At 54.2% G+C, this 22,053-nt stretch overlaps 1 protein-coding gene across 4 annotated transcripts in view; it reads right to left on the reverse strand.

The window, feature by feature from the left end:
• The window catches only part of TEAD4 (TEA domain transcription factor 4), a 68,710-nt gene that overhangs the window by 17,798 nt on the left and 28,859 nt on the right, over window positions 1-22,053 (reverse strand). For 3 of the 4 annotated variants that reach the window (XM_055394278.2, XM_055394277.2, XM_088837415.1), the window contains 3 exons: window positions 21,060-21,314; window positions 5,506-5,570; window positions 5,061-5,123 (listed from right to left, as the gene is read on the reverse strand). In XM_055394278.2, the coding sequence (XP_055250253.2) occupies window positions 5,061-5,123; window positions 5,506-5,570; window positions 21,060-21,314 (383 nt within the window). The remainder of the gene's footprint in view (window positions 1-5,060; window positions 5,124-5,505; window positions 5,571-21,059; window positions 21,315-22,053) is intronic. The other variant, XM_055394279.2, reaches the window with a different exon arrangement.

Below are 22,053 nucleotides of genomic sequence, written 5' to 3' on the forward strand. Positions count from 1 at the left end.
GGGCCCCCCTGGCTCACAGGACAGGATGCAGAAATACGCTTGGCAGGGGTCATCTCCAGTCACATGGACGGTGGCAAGGGCCAGTCTCCTGTGGTCCCCGTCTCAGACCTGGCCTGTGGGTGTCAACCGTACCACGGGCATCCACAGCTCCTGAGCCTTTTATGTGTCAGAATGTGACTGTCTGTCCTCTGTGGTCCAAAGACCCTCCCAAAAAAATGGGCTCACCCGGCACAGGCTCTGAATGAATCAGCAGTATCATCTGCTTAGAATAAATCCTTGTTAATACTTGTCTAAGCCAATGGTTTTCCTCTATTTCTTTGCATTGATCGCTGAGGAAGGCTTTCTTATCTCTCCTTGCTAGTCTTTGGAACTCTGCATTCAGATGCTTATATCTTTCCTTTTCTCCTTTGCATTTCACTTCTCTTCTTTTCACAGCTATTTGTAAGGCCTCCTCAGACAGCCATTTTGCTTTTTTGCATTTGTTTTCCATGGGGATGGTCTTGATCCCTGTCTCCTGTACCATGTCACGAACCTCCATCCACAGTTCATCAGGCACTCTATCTATCAGATCTAGTCCTTTAAATCTATTTCTCACTTCCACTGTATAATCATAAGGGATTTGATTTAGGTCATATCTGAATGGTCCAGTGGTTTTCCCTACTTTCTTCAATTTAAGTCTGAATTTCGCAATAAGGAATTCATGATCTGAGCCACAGTCAGCTCCCGGTCTTGTTTTTGCTAACTGTATAGAGCTTCTCCATCTTCGGCTGCAAAGAATATAATCAATCTGATTTCGGTGTTGACCATCTGGTGATGTCCATGTGTAGAGTCTTCTCTTGTGTTGCTGGAAGAGGGTGTTTGCAATGACCAGTGCGTTTTCTTGGCAAAACTTTATTAGCCTTTGCCCTGCTTCATTTTGTGCTCCAAGGCCAAATTTGCCTGTTACTCCAGGTGTTTCTTGACTTCCTACTTTTGCATTCCAGTCCCCTATAATGAAAAGGACATCTTTTTTGGGTGTTAGTTCTAAAAGGTCTTGTAGGTCTCCATAGAACCGTTCAACTTTGGCTTCTTCAGCATTACTGGTTGGTGCGTAGGCTTGGATTACTGTAATATTGAATGGTTTGCCTTGGAAACGAACAGAGAGATCACTCTGTCGTTTTTGAGACTGCATCCAAGTACTGCATTTTGGACTCTTTTGTTGACCATGATGGCTACTCCATTTCTTCTAAGGGATTCCTGCCCACAGTAGGAGATATAATGGTCACCTGAGTTAAATTCACCCATTCCAGTCCATTTTAGTTCACTGATTCCTAGAATGTCGACGTTCACTCTTGCCATCTCCTGTTTGACCACTTCCAATTTGCCTTGATTCATGGACCTAACATTCCAGGTTCCTATGCAGTATTGCTCTTTACAGCATCGGACCTTGCTTCTCTCACCAGTCACATCCACAACTGGGTATTGTTTTTGCTTTGGCTCCATCCCTTCATTCTTTCTGGAGTTATTTCTCCACTGATCTCCAGTAGCATACTGGGCACCTACCGACCTGGGGAATTCCTCATTCAGTATCCTATCATTTTGCCTTTTGATACTGTTCATGGGGCTATGTTTTTTCCAGTGGTCATGTATGGATGTGAGAGTTGGACTGTGAAGAAAGCTGAGTGCCAAAGAATTGATGCTTTTGAACTGTGGTGCTGGAAAAGACTCTTTGAGAGTCCCTTGGACTGCAAGGAGATCCAACCAGTCCATTCTAAAGGAGATCAGTCCTGGGTGCTCATTGGAAGGACTCATGCTAAAGCTGAAACTCCAATACTTTGGCCACCTCATGTGAAGAGTTGACTCACTGGAAAAGACTCTGATGCTGGGAGGGATTGGGGGCAGGAGGAGAAGGGGACGACAGAGAATGAGATGGCTGGATAGCATCACCGACTCGATGGACGTGAGTTTGAGTGAACTCCGGGAGTTGGTGATGGACAGGGAGGCCTGGCGTGCTGCAATTCACAGGGTCACAGAGAGTCAGACACAACTGAGCGACTGAACTGAACTGAAGCCAATGGTCCCATCCTGAGCTCCCTAACCCCGAAGGGCCTCTAAAGCAATAAGACAACATCCTATATTCCAAAAAGTCCATATGGATAGGAAATAAGACCATACACACAGACAGTGGGCTGGTGCAGGCAGCATCACTGCGGCTACAATGTTGGGTTCTGTCAACTCCAGAGCTGTGATTAGAAATCCCATATCTTTATGGTGGATTACTTTTAAATGGAAAAAATACATGGGCCCTTTATTTAATCACCAACTTGGTGACCCAAATCTGTCCCGAGTGATAAGTAAGCTGATTGCTGAGGGAGGGCCTCTCAGCTCACAGCTGGGTTTGCTGTGCCTTCACTCGCCAGGTGGGTGGCATTACAGCAAAGGTCCGAGTGGTGAGCCTGGTATCCTGTGGGACACGGTGTGGGGCCAGGCCCTTCCACCCGGCCTCTCAGGGACCCTTACGGTCACGGGGCACCAGACGGCCCCCAGAAAGTAAAGAACGCTGTCTCACTTTGGCTCCGAACATCACAGGATCCCCGAACATCACACCCCCATTCTAAGATAAACTGAGGCTCAGAGAATTTAGGGGACCTGAGTGTTGACAGGGGTCACAGGATGGTCTGCCCTGCGAAGTGGGTCCATGACCATCCATGACCTCTGACCTCTGCAGGCCCAGGGGCTGAGCAGAGCAAGGAAGGGGCAGGTCAGGACCTGAGGGCAACCCTGTCTTCAGCACAGAGGGCGCAAGAGGCCACACTGAGCAGTGGGCACCCCAGCCCACTATCCTTTTGGGGCCAATCTTGGATCCTGCTCTGAGGCGATCCCTGTTAACCAAAGTATCAGGCTGCCTCTCTGCAAGGACTCTGGGGGTCTCAGGAGCATCATCCAGGCTTGCTCCCTCCAGGACACGGATGGGGCGACATCCCAGGAAAAGGGTCTGTTAACAGACCCCTGTTAACAACGGCCCTGGGAGGCTGGATGGCTCCAACCCTGTGTCAGTGACCTGTATTCCCTTCTCATAGCCAGCCTAAATGAACAGCCGGGGACCAGCAAGTGAGACAGGAATCAGGGGGAGTGGAGGGGGTGACATCAATGACCTGGTACTGAATTTTGAGGTCGGAGGGGACCTCAGACAGTACCTGATTGATTAACCCTGTCATTTATAGGCGGGGAAGCTGGCTGGAGCTTGAGGTGGATGACCCAGCCAAGTGCTCACGGGCAGAATCAGGCCAATGACCCAAAGATTTCCAACTGACCTTGCTGCCCACTGGGGAGCTTAACTGCACTGGGCCCCAGACCCCTTGGAGAATATGGTAAAATCCTCAGACCAAATTCTCCCCTAAGTGCATATGCAAGAAAATGCGTGTATTACTTAAAGGACCCGTGGCTCCCCTTGAAGCCTGTCTCGCGGTCCACTGAGGCTGTCCTGGCCCCTCATCAGAGCCTATGGACAGGGACAGGTTCAGTCCCTCCAGCACACGTGGGCCGTACAGCCAGGCCCCTCGGGAATCAACAGCTCCCCTCAACGGCTCTAAACAGAAGCCTGGACACTCCACTCTCCATCAGGTGCCCCGCTGGGCCCCAGGGAGTCACAGGGCGGCCAGAGAGTGGAGTGGGGAACAAGCGGGTGCCAGGGTTGAGGGTGTCCGGGTACATGTGCCAGCCTGAGAGGGAGGGACCAGCAGCTGCAGCCAGCCAGCTGTCCTGGGGGCAAAGGGGCAAGGGCTGGGCCGCAGCTGTGGGGGGCAGGGACAGCTGGGCTGATGCAGGAGGAATGGAGCCGGGTGGGCAGCAGGGGCAGCCTCCCACAGCCTCCCACCCACGCCTTCCAGGCTCCAATGTCAGGGTCATGGGCCGAAGTCCCAGAGGGGTCCTCTGTGGTCCTAACCCAGGGGCTTTGAAACTGGGTTCTCGGATGCTTTCGGGTTCAAGAGTCATGGGGCCTGAGAGGGACTTAGAGGAGGGGTCCCTAGCCTGCTCCTCGCCAACTTAACTTTGACCACAGCAGCTCCTCTGACATCCTATCGGTGATAATTCAATGAGTGAGAAAAACAGAAAGGCTTCCACTGCTTTAAAAAATGTCTGTGGGGAGTTCCCTGGTGGTCCAGTGGTTAGGACTCTGCGCTTTCACTGTCGAGGGCCCAGGTTCAATTGCTGGTCTGAGAGCTAAGATCCTATTAGCTACACAGTACAGTGTGGACATGAGTCTGAGTGAACTCCGAGAGTTGGTGATGGACAGGGAGGCCTGGCGTGCTGTGATTCATGGGGTCGCGGAGAGTCGGACACGACTGAGTGACTGAACTGAACTGATCAGTCAAAAATTTAAAATTAAAAAAAATTTTTTTTAATGTCCATGGATTTACTGGTCTGGTCTAAGGCCCAAATGCTGGCTCCTCCATGGGATCCAGAAGGGCTGAGTCCCACGGGGTGGGGACTCCCACCAGGGCTGGCCCCCTTAAGCACAGTCACCTGTCCAGGCCTGCAAGGTGGGGCTGATCCAGGGAGGGGCAGGAACTTCCAGTCCCAGAGAGCTGGGTAGGAAGAATTCTACCAGCCCCTCCTCCAGCATGGAACCCCTCTCCCCAGCGGTGCCTCCCAGGCCCCTCACCCTCAGGCGGAGGGGTCCTCAAGGAAAGGGGTCTGGAGGTCAATCCTGTTGCCTAACCATGGGATTCGGGGTGTGCACTGTCCCTCTGAGCTGGGGTGGGGGCGGTGGTGGTTGGAGTGCACAGCAGGAGACTGGACTGTGCCTCCCAGGATGCTGAACCTGGCCGTTCACACACACACACACACACACACACACACACACAGAGCTGCCAGTCAGTGGTCAGTGTCCTCTGCCGGATGGGGGAGACAGGTTACAGGCTGAACCCCACTTTCCTCAGCACCATGAAGCCCACTGGCTCCACAGGCAGCCCCGAAACCCACAGGAAGACTTTTCCTCCTGGGGAAAGAGCCCCGAGTCCCAGAGGCCGGCCCTCCCGAACCCTGGGCTCCCGATCCCACCGCCGTCCCAGTCTTACCTTTAGCTTGGCCTGGATCTCGCGGGCTTTTCGCCGAGCCAGCACCTGGATGTGGCTGGACACCTGAGGCAGAAAAAGGGACTCCTGTTCCTGCCTGCCCCCCGAAGGCCGCTCCCCATGGGCCCCCCCCGCCCCCCCCCCGCCACAGCCCCCCATCCACATCACAGACTGAATGACTGAGTGAGTGAAAGAGCCGTCTCCGACGGGCCTCGGCCCCACCCTCCCAGCTGAACAGAGGTGCGGTCCTCCCACTGGCCAGAAGCAGGGGAGGGGTCTCTCTCCTCCCAGCGATGGTGGCTGCGACCCCAGGGAAACCGACCATCTGGGGCACACTCAGTGGAGGGCCCCTCCCAAGCTGGCCCCCAGAGCCCACACCTGGCCCCGCAGAGGACCAGGGCCACCCCGGGAGCCACCGAGGTGCCGGGGCACCCGCGCCAGGGCCCACCTGCTTCCTGGTGCGGGTCTTCCCTGTCCGGAGCTTGATGTAGCGGGCGATCAGCTCATTCCGACCTGCAGAGACATAGAAGCCTCTCAGTGGGAGGGCCCAAGGGACCCCAGCCCTCACCTCTGCCCACCTGCCTGGCACTTGGGGTGATGATTCTGCAGGACCCTGCCCTCCACCCTTCTTAGATCCCAGGGATCTCCAGGCAGCAGGAGGGAGCCAAGGCCTCGCTGGGGGATGGTAACCTGAGGACACAATGAGAGGGCCATGGGTCTCCGGCTGGTGGGCACACAGCTTGGAATCCCCCTGCCAGAGCCTCCCCTCACTGCAGCCTGGCAGCCACCTCTGCTCATGCCTCCCCTGGGGCCTCCCTGCCTTGGTCCTGGCTCCGGACAGCTCCCTCGGTCCCCACTACCTCCACAAAAGAGCAGGACTGGACAGGGTGTCTGTCCTGTCTGTGGGCAGCGGAGGGCATGGGGGACGCAAGGAGCGTCTCTGGAGGGACACAGCTCCACGGCTCCTGCTAGACCATCACCAGGTCACACGAGTGCTTCCCGCCAGCCCAGCCTCCTAGAGGAGATGCTACAAGACCCCACGTCCTCCCTGGTCATGAATGAGATCAGGATGAGGGCTCCCTGCCTTCCAGGAGCTCACCACCCGTGCAGCCACATGACGACCCAGTGCCTGCATCCAACGGGGCCCATACCACATGCTCAGAGGACAAGGGGCCAGATCAGGCTGGGTGGCCAGGTGAGCCTTGAGCTGCACTGACCACTGGTAGGATTCGACCATAAAGAAGGGCACTGGGGGAGATGGAGGATGAGAGGGTTTGAGCGGGAGTGATGACCTCCTCTCTCCACCTGTGGGCACAGTCGCCAGCCAGCCCGCCAGGAGGCCTGCGGGGGATAAGAAGCTGCTGATGCAGGGAGGCAGCGAAATGAGCGGGCCACCAGCCACCTGGGTGGTAACCAGGGCGCCCAGCCAAGGCCACGTGGTCCCCCCAGGTGACCTCTCCCCACTGCCAAGGCTGAATCAAGAGTCGCCCTCAGCAGGTCTTGTCTGCCAGGAAGACTCGCCAGCCTGGGAGCACAAACCTGTCTGTGTCAGGGAAGGAGGGGGAGGTCCAGACCCTGGGGACACTGCCTGTGGGCTGGTCCAGCACCACGCCCCTTCTCAAAGCTTCCCAGGGAAAGTTATTCCGCAGGCAGTCCAATGGACGCGTGACAGTCCTGCTCCATGTCTAACCAGAGGCAGTCATGCTACAGCTGTGAACAGCAGAGAAGTGGTCACAGGCTGGGAGTCGAGGAGCCAGGCTGCAACCTGGCAGCTCCACAGATGCGCTCTGGGCGCTCACTGCTCACTTCCCTCCAGACCCTCACACGGCCTCCTTGTCTAAAACCTGGGCCCTGACGGCCATAGGTTCATCATTCAAACGTGTCCAGATTGTACAGACTTGGGAACAGACCTGAACTCTGGCTCAACCACAGCTCTCTGGAGCTCAGTCTCCCTTCCTGTTAATCAAACGAGCTCCAGGCCCACAAGAAGAGTCCACTGCCAACAGTTCAGGGACAGAGGGCGGACGGGGTGGAGGTTCTCGGGGCCCCGAGGCTGAGTACCGTGCCGGTGGGCATGGTGCCGGCAGTGGGGGAGCCGATGGGGACCCTTTGGTCACCATCCGGGATCCGGTTCTCCTGCTGCTCCAGCCCAGCCCTCGTAAGTGCAGCAGCCCATCACTTCTGCGTCTGTCTTTTCCCGCTAGATTCTTAGCATCACAGAGGAGGGGACCACACCTCCCTTCAGGTCTGCATCCCCAGACCTGGCATCTCTGTGCCAAACGAATGAACGAGTCTGCCAGCAAAAGCTGATGACTCTGTTTTCAAACTAGGTTGGAATCCATCCCCTTCATCCCCCCCCCTCCACCTTCCCCGGCTGAATTCCCTACTCTGAGTCCATTCTCTACATAGCAGTCACTGTGATGCTATTAAAACTCAAGGCCCCTCCAGGGACTCCCACCTGCCAGCCTAGAAAGTGTCCAAATCCCTACAACAGCCCAGAGGCTCCCCCAGGATCTGTCCACCTATCACCAGCTCTGTCCGTCCCTCACCCCACACCACCAACCTTTGAGGCTCTGAGCTTTTGCTGGACGTGCCAGGCCTTCCCACCTCAGGGTCTTTGTATGTCCTGTCCTCTGCTCAGAGACGCTCGAGGCCCACTCCCTCACTTTCACTTCCCGAAGGCAACTTTGGCTCAGCTGCCACTAGAGGGGTGGACGTGTTCCCTAAACACCCCACTGAAAGCTGAGGTCACCCCCACAAACCCCCAAACTGCCCATCTACCCCTGAATTCCCAACAGGAGGAAATCTCCTGTTTATACCTAAAACTAAGAAAAGTGCTGCACACAGCAAGCGCTCATTAAATGTTTGCTAAATGAATGATCTGATATTGGTCACATCTTCTGCAGGAAAAGTGAGTTAAATTTTAAGTGCAAATAGGGGACTTTCCCGGTAATCCAATGGTTAAGACTTCTTCATACAATGCAGGAAGGTGTGGGTTTGATCCCTGGTCAGAGGAGCTAAGATCCCACATGCCTCACAGGCAAAAAAAACCACACCTAAAGGAGAAGCAACATTGTAACAAATTCAATAAGACTTTAAAAAACAGGTCCACATAGAAAAAAATCTTTTTTATGGCTGATACATGTGGTTGTAAGGTAGAAACCAACACAACACTAGAAAGCAATTATCCTTCAATTGAAAATAAAATAAATAAATAGAAAAAATAATTAAAGAAGAAACAAATATACAGATAATCCACTTTCAATGAGTCTGGCATCGTTCTCAAAGCACTCTCCTAGCCTGGTCTCATCTGAGCCTCTCAGGACAGAAGCAAATCCAGATTTCCGTGGGTCCGAAAGCATCTGAAAACTGTGAGGCTCTCTTTGAGAAAAGGAAATTAGAAATACAAACACAGAATTAGGTTCAGACTTTCTGGAGGTGAGGGTGGGCTCATTCTTTTGACAGTGGTCACGGCTCCATAGGTGGACACATGGTCAAACCTACCAAACTGTCCACTTCAAATATGTGTCATTTTGTGCATGTCAATCAGATTTAAATAAAGTTATTTTAAAATTTTAATTAAAAATAAACAGCTTTGGAAATTCCCATAGTTAGGACTCCATGCTTTCACTGCTAGATGTTATTGTTCAGTTGCTCAGTGGCGTCTGACTCTTTGCAACCCCGTGGACTGCAGCACGCCAGGCTTCCCTGTCCTTCGCAGTCTCCCTGAGTTTGCTCAAACCCAGGTCCATTGAGTCGGTGATGTCATCCAACCATCTCATCCTCTGTCGGCCCCTCCTCCTCTCGCCTTCAATCTCCCCCAGCATCAGGGACATTTCCAGTGAGCCAACTCTTCACTGCTAGGGCCCAGGTTCAACTCCTGGTCAGGGAATTAAGATCTCACAAGTCAAGCAGTACAGCCAAATAAATAAAAGGAGTTTTAAGTATAAATAAATAAATTAAATTAGAAGTTTAGGCACCTGAAAGGGCCCAGGCAGGTGAGGACCCTGAAGAATGAGCCTCACTGACTTCACCGGAAATACACCTGCCCCACAGATGCACAGGCAGATGGAGCATCTCACCCAGGTGGGCACCAGCGGATGCAGGACTAAGGCCCAGGTTCAAGTCCTGGCTCAGCCACTTGGAAGTGGCTCAGGGCCTGGCAGAGAAGGTGCTCCGACTGTGGGAGGCCCACTCCCAGACCGGGAGGGCCTCCTGGCCTGGACACAGTGGCACGTCCTTCACTGCTGTGTGTGCTCAGTCGTGTCCGACTCTTCGCGACCCCACAGACTGCAAGCCACCAGGCTCCTCTGTCCATGGGATTCTCCAGGCAAGAATACTGGAGTGGGTTGCCATGCCCTCCTCCAGGGAATCTTCCCAACCCAGAGATCGAACTTGTGTCTCCTGCATTGGTAGGTGGATTCTCTACCACCGCATCACCTGGGAAGCCCTGTTAAACAGCAGCCAGGAGGCCCCTGCCCACCCCTGGCTGAGACTGTTTCTCCCCACATCACAGAGACCCCCCAGGTCCTGAAGACAGAGCCCTACCCAGGTCCAGCACCACCTCTGTCTCTGCTACAGGGTCCAGGAGCTCTGCCTCCAGACAGGCCTCTTGGTCCTGGGCACGAGGCCAGCGGTGGGGCCAGAGGAGCCAGACCCAGGGGTCCAAGGCTGGCTCTGCTGTCTTTGTGCTTTCCCAGCTGTGCTTCTCTCCTTCTGAGGAGATTTGCCCTCCTCTCCCTGGTCAGCCCCTTTGAGCATACCCCAGCCAGTCCCTTTGTGCTGGTCAGCAGTGGAGGATCCCGGGGTGGCAGTGGAGCCCCGGGTGTCTCTGGGTGTCTGGAGCCAAGGGAGACAAGCAGCTTCCTTCCTGCACCCTGAAGTCCTCGTGAGGTCAACCCAGCCATTCTACTGCCTCCAGACCAGCTGGCATCTGATCCAGACTTTATACAAACATAGGGAACTGCTGTGGTTTCTTTCACTCTTGTGATAATAGTAACAGTAATGAACACTTGTGGAGCAAACAGGCACCTGTGCAAATACAGAGTGAAGATGGTAACTGCTCTGTGTGTGTTCACACCTTCGCCCTCCTGTGGCAGCTGTTCTATCATTTCCATTTCATCCGCAGGGATATTGAGGTACAGAGAGGTTTGCCAGCTTGTTTACATCAGAGGCCAGCAAGTGGTTGAGATTCAAATCAAGGCAGTCTGGTTCTCTCTGTCTCTCTTTGTTGTTTTTTGTTTTGGCCACACCATGCAGCATGTGAGAGCTTAGTTCCCTGACCAGGGATCGAACCTACATCCACTACATTAGGAGCTGCTGCTGCTGCTGCTGCTAAGTCACGTCAGTCGTGTCCGACTCTGTGCGACCCCACAGACGGCAGCCCACCAGACTCCCCCGTCCCTGGGATTCTCCAGGCAAGAACACTGGAGTGGGTTGCCATTTCCTTCTCCAATGTGTGAAAGTGAAGTCGCTCAGTCGTATCCGACTCTTAGCGACCCCACAGATGGCAGCCCACCACGCTCCTCCATCCATGGGATTTTCCAGGCAAGAGTACTGGAGTAGGGTGCCACATTAGGAGCAGGGAGTCCTATTCACTGGACCACACAGCAAAGTCCCTAGAGCCGATCTCTTAACTTCCGTTTAACATAAGAGTGAGAGGACTGACCAGGTGGCCCCAGGGGTCCTATGTAACCTAAGTGAGAAGAAAGGCCCAGAGAGGAGACATGATTTATTCAAAGTGCTCTTTTACTGACCCAGGGCCACGGAACATCCGTTTTCGAAGGCCACACCCAGGGATTCACAATGGCTTCTTTTCCTCATGGATGGTCTGTACCAGTTCCCCAACCACCACCCCAGGCCTCTGTGTGAAGTCCTTAGTGATGTCTCACTGTCCTGACCCTGCCCGGGTCCTGCAGGGAAGGCCAACTATTTGGACCAAGAGCCCGACCCCCTGCTTTCACTCTCTCCTGGACAGTGGCCTCCAGAGATGTGGGAGCCAACGCACCCAAGGTTATGGGGATGCCAGGAGGACCCCGGAGCCTGGGCAGCAGCAGAGAGACATAGGGAGTGTGCAGAGCCGCGAAGTCACAGTGAAGGCAGCAGAGCAAAGCGATGGCGGAGGGAACCGGGTAGGAAGTCCAGATGAGCCGGTAGGAAGACAAGAGACCTGCACCGTGTCCCAGCTCTGCCATCAGCTGCAAACCCCCTCCAGGGACTGAGATCACAGACTGGGACAGTAGGAGGCCAGCTTGGACCAAGTGGAGGCCAGCTGGGCAGCTGGGCATTGCAGTCTGGCAGTGCCAACCCCAGAGAGAGTCTGGGTGGGGCTGGAAAGGACACCCCACCAGAAGGTGGCCCATGCGTCAGAGAACATGTGCCCAAAGCCCCCACCCTGAACACACCCATGACCCCAGCCTCCATGGGTGAGGATGGCCATAGGGATTGACCCTCCGGCTGAAGGTGGGGCGGTCCCAAAGCAGGGGCCACACCAAGTGACCACCACCTACTCTGAAGCCCACACCCAGAGTCACACGCATTCTGCCAGTCACCCCAGGCTCTTGCTCAGTCACACATGAGCCACACATGAACCTTTATCCCATCTGCAAATCCTATCTGGGACAGGACTCTAGGGTGTCTCATGCCCTTCCTGCATCAGGCCTCCCTCTGAGCCATAAACATGTTCAAATTTTATGCCCATTAAGGAGGGTTGAAAGACGGGTTTTTTTGCTAATATTGATAATACAGTCCTGTTAGAACTAGTTTTCTAGTCAAAGCTATGGCTTTTCCAGTAGTGATGTATAGATGTGAGAGTTGGACCATAAAAAAAGCTAAGTGCTGAAGAATTGATGCTTTTGAACTGTGGTGCTAGAGAAGACTCTTGAGAGTCCCTTGGACAGCACAGAGATCCAACCAGTCAATTGTAAAGGAAATCAGTCCTGAGTATGCACTGGAAGGACTGATGCTGAAGCTGAAACTCCAATACTTTGGCCATCTGATTCGAAGAACTGGCTCATTGGAAAAGACCCTGATGCTGGGAAAGACTGAGGGTGGGAGAAGGGCACAACAGAGAATGAGATGGTTATATGGCATTGCCAACTCGATGGACATGAATTTGAGCAAGCTCTGGGAGTTGATGATGGACAGGGAAGCCTGGCGTGCTGTAGTCCACGGGGTGGCAAAGAGTCGGACACGACTGAGTGACTGAACTGAACTGAAAACTCGTTTTCAAAGTTGAAAAGGGCATGAGCTTCCCTTTTGAAGCAAAGGGAGATATTCAGCAGAGTCCTCATAGGGAGGGAGCTCTTTAGAGGAGCTGGCATTTCACCCTTTCAGAGGGTGGCTGCGGAGGAGGCCAGCCCCTCCCCCTGCCATGCACGTGGCCTGGCCTGGGGGCCGCTCTGGCCAGGGGTCAGCTGAAGCTATAAACACCTGCAGCTGGAGGAGAAGGCTATTTGTGGAGAAGACACTTTTCAGGCCTGACATCCGAGCTGTCACCACCATTGTCCCTGGAGGGCTCTGGGGCTTCTGGTGAAATCCAACCCCATCTTCAAGGCCACCGCCCAGGTGGGCATGCCCACTCCCGCCTCCAGGCCCGGGGCACAGGGTCTGTGGCTCCCTGGGCTCAAGTCATTTGAGCTCCTCGAGGGCAGGGAAGAGGTCCCCCCCAAGCGCTGCAGCCCACGCTGTTCACTGGGCACCTCTCGGCCCAGCAGTGATACCAAAGACCGTGCCTTCTTTCAACAAGGGCGTGAAAAGGTGCTCAACATCACTAACCTTCAGGTCAGTTCAGTTCAGTCGCTCAGTCGTGTCCGACTTTTTGAGACCCCATGAATCACAGCACGCCAGGCCTCCCTGTCCATCACCAACTCCTGGAGTTCACTCAAACTCATGTCCACAGAGTCGGTGATGCCATCCAGCCATCTCATTCTCTGTCATCTCCTTCTCCTCCTGCCCCCAATCCCTCCCAGCATCAGAGTCTTTTCCAGTGAGTCAACTCTTCGCATGAAGTGGCCAAAGTATTGGAGTTTCAGCTTTAGCATGAGTCCTTCCAATGAACACCCAGGACTGAACTCCTTTAGAATGGACTGGTTGGATCTCCTTGCTAACCTTAGGGAAATGCAAATGAAACCATGAGATACCACCTCACACCCGCTAGAATGGCTATCGGGGAAAAACGGAAAATAAGTATTGCCAAGGATGTTGTACTGCAAGGAGATCCAACCAGTCCATTCTAAGGGAGATCGATCCTGGGTGTTCATTGGAAGGACTGATGCTAAAGCTGAAACTGCAATCCTTTGGCCACCTCATGCGACGAGTTGACTCACTGGAAAAGACTCTGATGCTGGGAAGGGTTGGGGGCGGGAGGAGAAGGGGACGACTGAGAATTAGATGGCTGGATGGCATCACCGACTCTGTGGACATGGGTTTGAGTGAACTCCGGGAGTTGGTGATGGACAGGGAGGCCTGGCGTGCTGTGATTCATGGGGTCGTGGAGAGTCGGACACGACTGAGCGACTGAACTGAACTGAACTGAACTGAAGGATGTGAAGAGATTAAAACACTTGTACGCTGCTGGTAGAATGTAAACTGGTGCAGCCACTGTGGGAGATAGTCTGGTAGCTCCTCAAAAAGTTAAACAGAGTCAGCATATGATCCGGCAATTCCATCTGTAGGTGCGCACCCCAAATACCTGAGAGTGGGGCCTTAAAGCACTATCCGTACACCCACGTTCACAGCAGCACTATTCCCAAGATCCGGAAGGTAAAATACCCACATGTAAATTAATAGCTTAAACGGACCAATAAGATGTGGTCCAGCCATGCAATGGAATTCAATGGAATTATTCAGCAATTAAAAAAAAAAAAGAACGAAGTTCTGACGCAGGCTGCAACATGGATGAACCTTGAAGGTACTGTCCGGAGAGAAATAATTGAAACACAGAAGGGCAAGGGCTGTATGATTCCACTACTGTGATGTACCCAAACTGTTGTTGCTATTGTTTAGTCACTAGGTCATGTCCAACTCTTTGCAACTCCATAGACAGGCTTCCCTGTCCTTCATTATCTCTTGGAGTTTGCTCAGACTCATGTACATTGAGTCAGTGATGCCATCCAACCATCTTATCTCTCTGTCGCCCGCTTCTCCTGCCCTCAATCTTTCCCAGCATCAGGGTCTTTTCTAATGAGTCAGCTCTTTGCATCAGGCAGCGAAATTATTGGAGCTTCAGCTTCAGTGTCAGTCCTTCCAATGAATATTCAGGGTTGGTTTCCTTTAGGATTGACTAGTTTGATGTCTTTGCTGTCCAAGGGACTCTTAAGAGTCTTCTCCAGCACCACAGTTTGAAAGCATCAATTCTTCAGCACTCAGCTTTCTTTATGGTCCAACTCTCACATCCATACCTGACCACTGGACATACCATAGCTTTGACTATGCAGATCTTGGTTGGCAAAGTGATAGCTCTGCTTTTTAATACACTGCCTAAGTTTGTCATAGCTGTACCTAGAATAGGTAAATTCATAAAGACAGAAAATAGATTAGAGGCCTGCGGGGAGGGAGGAACGGGAGTTACTGTTTAATGGGTACAGTTTCTGTTGGGAAGAAGGAAAAAGTTCCAGAGATGTCCGTGGGGATGGTTGTCCGACACTGTGCATGTACTTAATGCCGCTGAGCGGCGTACTTAAAAAGGGTCAGAATGGTACATTTTAAGTTCTGTGTATTTTCCCACAATAAAATATATGATGAGTTGGCTGTTCACATGAGTACTGTGAGTATATGTGTAATATATGAGCAATAAAATGAAAATATGAGTAATAAAACCAACCCCCCCAAAGGCAGTATTATTACTCTCCCCGTTTCTCAAATGGGGAAACTGAAGCTGAGAAGAGGTAAACAACATGCCCGAGGCCACGCTGAGCCCTGGACAGAGTGGATGTGGGCAGAGGTGCCCATCGTCAAGCCTCCAGAAACAGGAGGCCAGGGACCTCGGCCGGATGAGGGAGACACACGGCACAGGGCGGTGGAGGGGCCAAGGACCACAAGGAAGCGGGCAGAAGTCAACTGCGGCTTCCTGACCTGTGCTGTCCCTGCAGTGACCAGAGCCCCACCCAGGTCCAGCCTATGCTCTGCCTCTTGCAAGCTAGTGATTCACCTCTGATGAGGGCTTCCCAGGTGGCACAAGTAGTAAAGGACCCGCCTGCCAATGAAGGAGACGTACAAGATGCAGGTTCGTCCCTGAGTGGGTAAGATGCCCTGGAGGAGGCCATGGTCACCCACTCCAGTATTCTTACCTGGAGAATCCCATGGACAGGGGAGCCTGGTGGGCTACGGTCCATAGAGTCTCAAAGAGTCAGACACAACTAAAGCAACTTAGCATGCATGCATCTCAGATGGCCCCTGATCGCAGTGCTTTGCCCAGATCCCCAGGGGAACCCCCAAACCCACACGGCTAGTCTCCACCTCTAGGCCAAGGATCACTCCCTTTGGCCCTCCTCCACACAGCCAAGCTCCACTTCCTCCCAGAAAGCTCCCAAGGTAAGCGAGCCCCTGGCGGACTCCTCTACCCAACATGAGTGCCATCCATTTTCTTTAAAAAGATGTTCCTCCTGCATCTCCCTCAAGCATGAAGCTGGAGAGAACAGATGCCATGGCCCTAGCCTGGCTTGGTCCTAGATAAGAGGCAGGTGCTGGATAAGAACCACCTGACGGCTAACAGGCCACGAGGCACCCAGGGAGACCCGGGAGAAAGAGGGGTCGGGGCGAGGGCAGACACTTGGGAGATTCAGAGCAGCGTCCAAGAAGGTGAGGGGCCTGGTGGGCAGAGAGGAGGAAGGACAGGAGCAAGATAGCAGCCGGAGGGAGAGTGAGGCCACTGGGGCCAGGCTCACCTCCCGCCACCTGCCCACGGGGCCAGAGCCAGGCTGGGCCAGGAGGTCAGAGTGACCAGCAGCGCCAGGGTGAGGGTCACACCATGACACGGCAAAAACAAAGGCTGCCGGGAGCCGGAGAAGGGAGCCCCGGCCCGGGAAGGCTCAGCATAGGCAGGTCCCTGCACCGGAGTGTCATCTGCACGCCTGTCTGACCCTGATCGGTGGCCCTGCTCTGGGAGTGCGTGGGCTGGGCTGGGGACAGGCCTGAACCCCCATCCTCAGAGACTCCAGGTCTCAGATATTCCTCTGGGCATTTTGCTCTTCCTGCCTGAGAAGCCAGCTGCCCACCTGGAAGCCAGGTTGAGGCCTCTGGATGCAGGGTCAGGGGTTGTGGGGGAGGAGAGGAGGCCTCCCGGGTGCCCAGGGCTCAGGTCGGGCGGGGGCACGGAGGGTGGCAAGAGTGGGTCCGGGAGCCGAGGAGGGTGGTGAGCAGCCCGAGGTCTGAGTCAGCTTGGCAGCAGGTCCCTCTCCCCCTCCCCCTGGGTCTGGGGCCCATCCCACGCCCAGGCCTGAGCTCAGAGTTATATATACCCTCCAGCTGGGCCACTCACTCGGGCAGAGAGCCCCATCCACTCCCCGGCGAGGCCCCGCCTTGGCTCAGCCCCCGCGCCTGTAAGAGGAGACAGGGAGCTGGGAGAAGCCAGCGTCTGGGCCCCAGGCAGGATGTGTACCCAAGGAGGACAGGTGCTGTGGGGGCTGGGTCGGTCACCAGACTCTGCGGGGAGGGTGAGGCCCGCCCTCCGGTCCCCCTGCCCAGAGCCTGACCCACCTGAGCCGGGGCCAAGCGGGAGCTGAACTGGCTTCAAAGAGCTCACCGGGGCCATTTGGGGTGACAGGGAGCGCTGAGCAACCCCCCAGCCCCCACTTACTCCCTGAGCGACTCGGGGACTCAGCCTCTCTGAGCTGCTCTCTCTGCATCTCAGAGGCTGTAACCCCTCCCTACTCACCCCTCCCCGGCAAAAACAGTCACTATGAAGCTCTGGCCTCCTTGGCCCCTCTCCTGTCTTCCTCCTCCTGGGTGGCCCCCCACCCTCAGCCCCTCTCTATCTCTGGGCTCACGGGAAGGAGGGCCACAAAGGACACTACAAGACCAGCACTGTGGGCCAGGCGCTGTCTTCATCTCGCTTCCCCCGCCCATCGGCTCCCCTCCTGCCGAAGAGAATTCCACCCCCCAGGCCTGCTGAAAGTGCACCTGCCTCTCCCAAACCCTGCCTCAGTCGCATCACCAGGGGACTAAGCTCAAGTCTCCCAACCCCGATATCTCTCTACATGACTACAGATAGAAATAGCCACCCATAACGACTGTCGGTCTGGTAGAGGTTATGGTTTTTCCAGTAGGCATGTATGTATGTGAGAGTTGGACTATAAAGAAAGCTGAGGGCCGAAGAACTGATGCTTTTGAACTGTGGTGTTGAAGAAGACTTGAGAGTTCCTTGGACTGCAAGGAGATCCAACCAGTCCATCCTAAAGGAGATCAGTCCTGGGTGTTCATTGGAAGGACTGATGTTGAAGCTGAAATTCCAATACTTTGGCCACCTGATGCGAAGAGCTGACTCATTGGAAAAGACCCTGATGCTGGGAAAGATTGAGGGCAGCAGGAGAAGGGGGCGACAGAGGATGAGATGGTTGGATGGCATCACCGACTTGATGGACATGAGTTGGAGCAAGCTCCGGGAGATGGTGATGGACAGGGAGCCTGGCGTGCTGCGCTTCATGGGGTCACAAAGAGTCGGACACGACTGAGTGACTGAATGGAACTGAACGACTGAAAAAACTGAAGCGTTCACCCAAACATCCATCAATTGAGTCAACAGCTATGCACCGTGGGGTCCATCCACATGACGGAACGTGACTCAGTCTTCAAAAGGAAGGAGGTTCTGACACCCGCTACATACGACGCAGAGGAAGCTCGAGACACGACGGTCACTGAAACAAGCCGGACAGGAAGCCAAGCACTGTGTGATCCCACTTACATGAGGTCCATAGAGGAGTCACAGCCACTGAACAGAAAGTGGATGGCGGGTTCCAGGGGCGGGGGCGGGGGCGGGGCACAGTGCAGGTGAGTGTTTAAGGAGGGCAGAGTTTCAGTTTCGGAGGATGAGAAAAGTCTAGAGACGGATGGTGGGGATGGTCACACAACCGTGTGAATATACTTAATGCCACTGAACTGCATACTGCAAAATGGTTAAAATGGTCAGTTTGATGTTCTGTATACACTACCACCACACACAAAGGAAAGCTGGTCCACAGCAGCCCTCAAACACTGCTCGCTGGCTCTCCATGGTCTGCAATCCCTTGAGGTCTTCCCTACATGGCAGTGACCTCAGCTTCCTCCCCATGCTGAGCGTCTCTGCCCACCTGTGTTTGCCAGGCCCTCTGTCCCTTGAAAGCAGGAAGAGGAATCCTGCCAGGTGCCCGGGAACCCATCACAGTCGCACCAGGGACCTGCCAGATGTCCAGCCACCCACCTGCCCCTCCCTGCCCTCTTCTCACCCTCGCCCCTCAGCTCATGACCAGCAGGCCACCCCACTCTCCAACTGAGCAGTGGGAAGCACCCTGGATACCAGAGACCCTTCCTCCCCATCTCCACAGGCAGAGCCTCCATGAAGCAGCCCCACCTGGACCCACGGATGCTCCATGCACAGTGCTGCCTCCTCCACGAAGTCTCTGCAGGGACCAGAAGTAAGAAGCAGCCACTAGAACAGGGGTCAGGCAGGGCGGCCTGGGGGCTGACACAGGGCCTGAGTAGAGCCACGGCAAAGGGGCCAGTAAGGAGGGATGAGCAGCTTTAACTGCTGACCGAGGAGCAGACCCGGAGTCCAGAAAGGACCCTGCTTCCCCAACTAGTAGGGGAGAAGGAGTCCTTTGTCCTCATAGGTGGTAAAGGGTAAAGGAGGCAGAGCTGTGTGGCTCCGCGGCACCCCGGGCTAGTGAGTAAGAGGCTTCGGGTTTGGTCGCTTGATTTGAGTTGAACAGTGTCCCCCCAACATTCATGTCCACCCGGAAGCTCAGCACGTGACCTCATCAAGAAGCAGGGTCTTGACAGACATAATTAGTTAAGATGAGGGCATGCTGAATAGAGGGCTTCCCTGGGGGCTCAGTGGTAAAGAATCCACCTGCCAATGCAGGAGACACAGAAGACGTTGGTTTGATCCCTGGGTCAGGAAGATCCCCTGGAGGAGGAGATGAAATCCCATGGGCAGGGGAGGCTGGGGGGCTACAGTCCATGGGGTCATATAGAGTCAGACACAGCTGGGCACATATTGGATTAAGGTGGGCCCCCTATGTCTGGTGTCCTGATAAGAGGAGGACACACAGAGACTCGGAGAGGACAGCCATGTGACAACAGGGTCAGCGACGAGAGTGATGTGGCCACAAGCCAAGGGCACCAGGGCTGCCAGCTGCCACCAGAAGCCAGGAGGGAGGCATAGAACACATCTAACCCCACAGACCCCCTTGAATTCAGACTTCTGCCCTTCTTACCCTCCAGAGGATACATTTCTTTGTCTAAGGCACCCCTTAAATTTGTGGCGATTTCTTACAGCAGGCCTAGGAGATGAATTGTGTCAGCCTCCAAGGGCCCCTCTCAGCTGACAAAGCATCTGTGCTGGGGGAAGGGCATCTGGCTTGGAGTCATCTCATTGAGGGCAGAGGGCAACCCAGGAAGCAGAACCCTGAAGTACCTCCTTTCCTGGGAATCACAGCACGGGAGCTGGAAGGCTTCTGTCAGTTACAGAGACTCCCTTGCCTGCCCAAGACCCGTGTCTCAAGATGAGTGTCCTGGGGGACTTTCCAGTGGCTGAGCTGAGCCTCCCAATAGCTGTGACTATTTGCTCTGCTTCCCCAAAGCCTTCCTTCAAGGCTATGGTTTTTCCAGTAGTCATGCATGGATGTGAGAGCTGGACTATAGAGAAAGCTAAGCACCGAAGAATTGATGCTTTTGAACTGTGGTGTTGGAGAAGACTCTTGAGAGTCCCATGGACTGCAAGGAGATCCAACCAGTCCATCCTAAAGGAAATCAGTCCTGAATATTCATTGAAAGGACTGATGCTGAAGCTGAAACTCCAATACGGAAAAGACCCTGATGCTGGGGAAAAGATTGAAGGTGGGAGGAGAAGGGGACGACAGAGGATGAGATAGTTGATGGCATCACTGACTTCATGGGCATGAGTTTGAGCAAACTCCAGGAGTTGGTGATGGACAAGGAGGCCTGGCGTGCTGTGATTCATGGGGTCACAAAGAGTCGGACACGACTGAATGACTGAACTGAAATGAACTTGCTTCCCCAGATACCGTATCTTCCACCCAAAAGTCAACACAGAGCCTGGGTGGGAGCGGAGTTTGGGGAGAATGGATACATGTGTATGTGTGGCTGCGCCACTCTGCTGTGCACTGAAACCATCACAACGGTGTTAATACGTGAATCTAACACGAAAAGTTTAAAAAACAAAACACAGTCACAGAAGTCAACACAGCACCAGGCGAATGGCCCAGTCCACCGGCTGCTGGACACTAAGCATGTTCGCAATCTTAATGGCTCAGGAAGCCTTCCTGATCACTGTCCTCTCTGGAGACACGCCATCTTCCCTGTGTACGATTACATGTATGCTCACCACCCCCACCACCCCCACCGAGCAGGGCATAGATCTGCCCCACCCCACCTGGTACACAACAGACTCCTGCCTGGGGGAGGGAGGGAGGGAGGAGATGAGCAAGGACATCTTCCTAACACCCTTCACAGTCAAGGTGGGAAGCTGAGAGAAGATCAGGCATTTGCCTGGAGGACGGCTGGAGGGATTTGCCCAGTCTGCCCTGGGGGGACGTTCTGCCACTTTTTCCAAGTCTTCCCATACCACCTTCTTAGCAACCTCCACATCCATCCAAGGGCTTCTCCTCCAAGATCCTCCCATTCCTTAGGAGTCCAGGACAGAATAAAGCAGCACCCACCTGGGAGGAGTCCCAGGAAGTCACACCCCTCCATCACTTGGCGGGAACCTGGTTGCTGTGCTGAAACTATTTCTGGGACTGGACCCTGAACAGGGGTATGGCTGCCCAGACCCAACAGCCTCCTTACCATACATCTTGCCTTCATCTGACAGGATGATCTTGCGTCGACCGCAGGGCGGGTAGATGGCCAGGGCCTCCTGGAAGCTCTGCTCAATGTCAGGGCTCCACACACCCTCCGCGTCATTGTCGATGGGCTTGTCCAAGGCCTGGCTGCCCCCAGAGACGTTGCTCCCCTCGGGGGAGTTGGGAGAGCCCCACTCGTTGGAGGTAATGGTGCCGGCCTTGCCCTCCAAGACTCCGCTTGGAGGAGCGCCCGTTGGACCTGTTTGGGCAGAAACCACCAGGGCATCAGTGGACGAATGTGTGGATGTGGGTCGGGACACCCAGGGAGCGCCACCCCCGAACCGGGTGCACCTCCTTTTTTGCCCATCACAGCTCAGGAGCTCGAAGAAAAAGGCCGGGGACCCCCGGGAACAGAGTGAGGCAGAAGGTCTGGGGGTCAAGGGCAGATCATCTTCAGTCCATCAGCCTCAGCTTCCCACCCTGGGAGAGCTCAATGACCGGGCCCTGATTGTGGCTCTAAGACCCAAGATGGCACTGAGAAGTCAAAAGTGAGGACCAAGTATCAGGGTTGCTCTATGTTAAATCACAAAGGGGCAAAGAATGCAAAATATCGTGTACTGTTGGTGGGAACGTAAAGTGGTACAACAGCTGGGAAAGCAGTGTGGATGTCCCTAAAGAAATCGGACTACCACATGGTCCAGCAATTCCGCTTCTACATATACATCCAAGAGAACTGAAAGCGGTGTCTCAAAGACACGTGGGTACACCCATGTTCACAGCAGCATTATTCACAATAGCCAAGAGACAGAAGCAACCCAAGTGTCCATGGATGGATGAACGGATAAGCAGAACACGGTGCCTATATATTATACAGTAGAGATGAACCTTGACGCTTTATCCTAAGTGACGTAAGCCAGTCATTAAAGACAAATACGCTGTGATTCCACTTTTATGATGCCTGAGAGCAACCGAAGTCTTAGAGACAAACAGTAGAATGG

Source organism: Moschus berezovskii, chromosome 6 (genome assembly GCF_049115385.1).
Source record: "Moschus berezovskii isolate FMDL1 chromosome 6, NW_MosBer_1.0, whole genome shotgun sequence".
Classification (NCBI taxonomy): Eukaryota; Metazoa; Chordata; class Mammalia; order Artiodactyla; family Moschidae; genus Moschus; species Moschus berezovskii.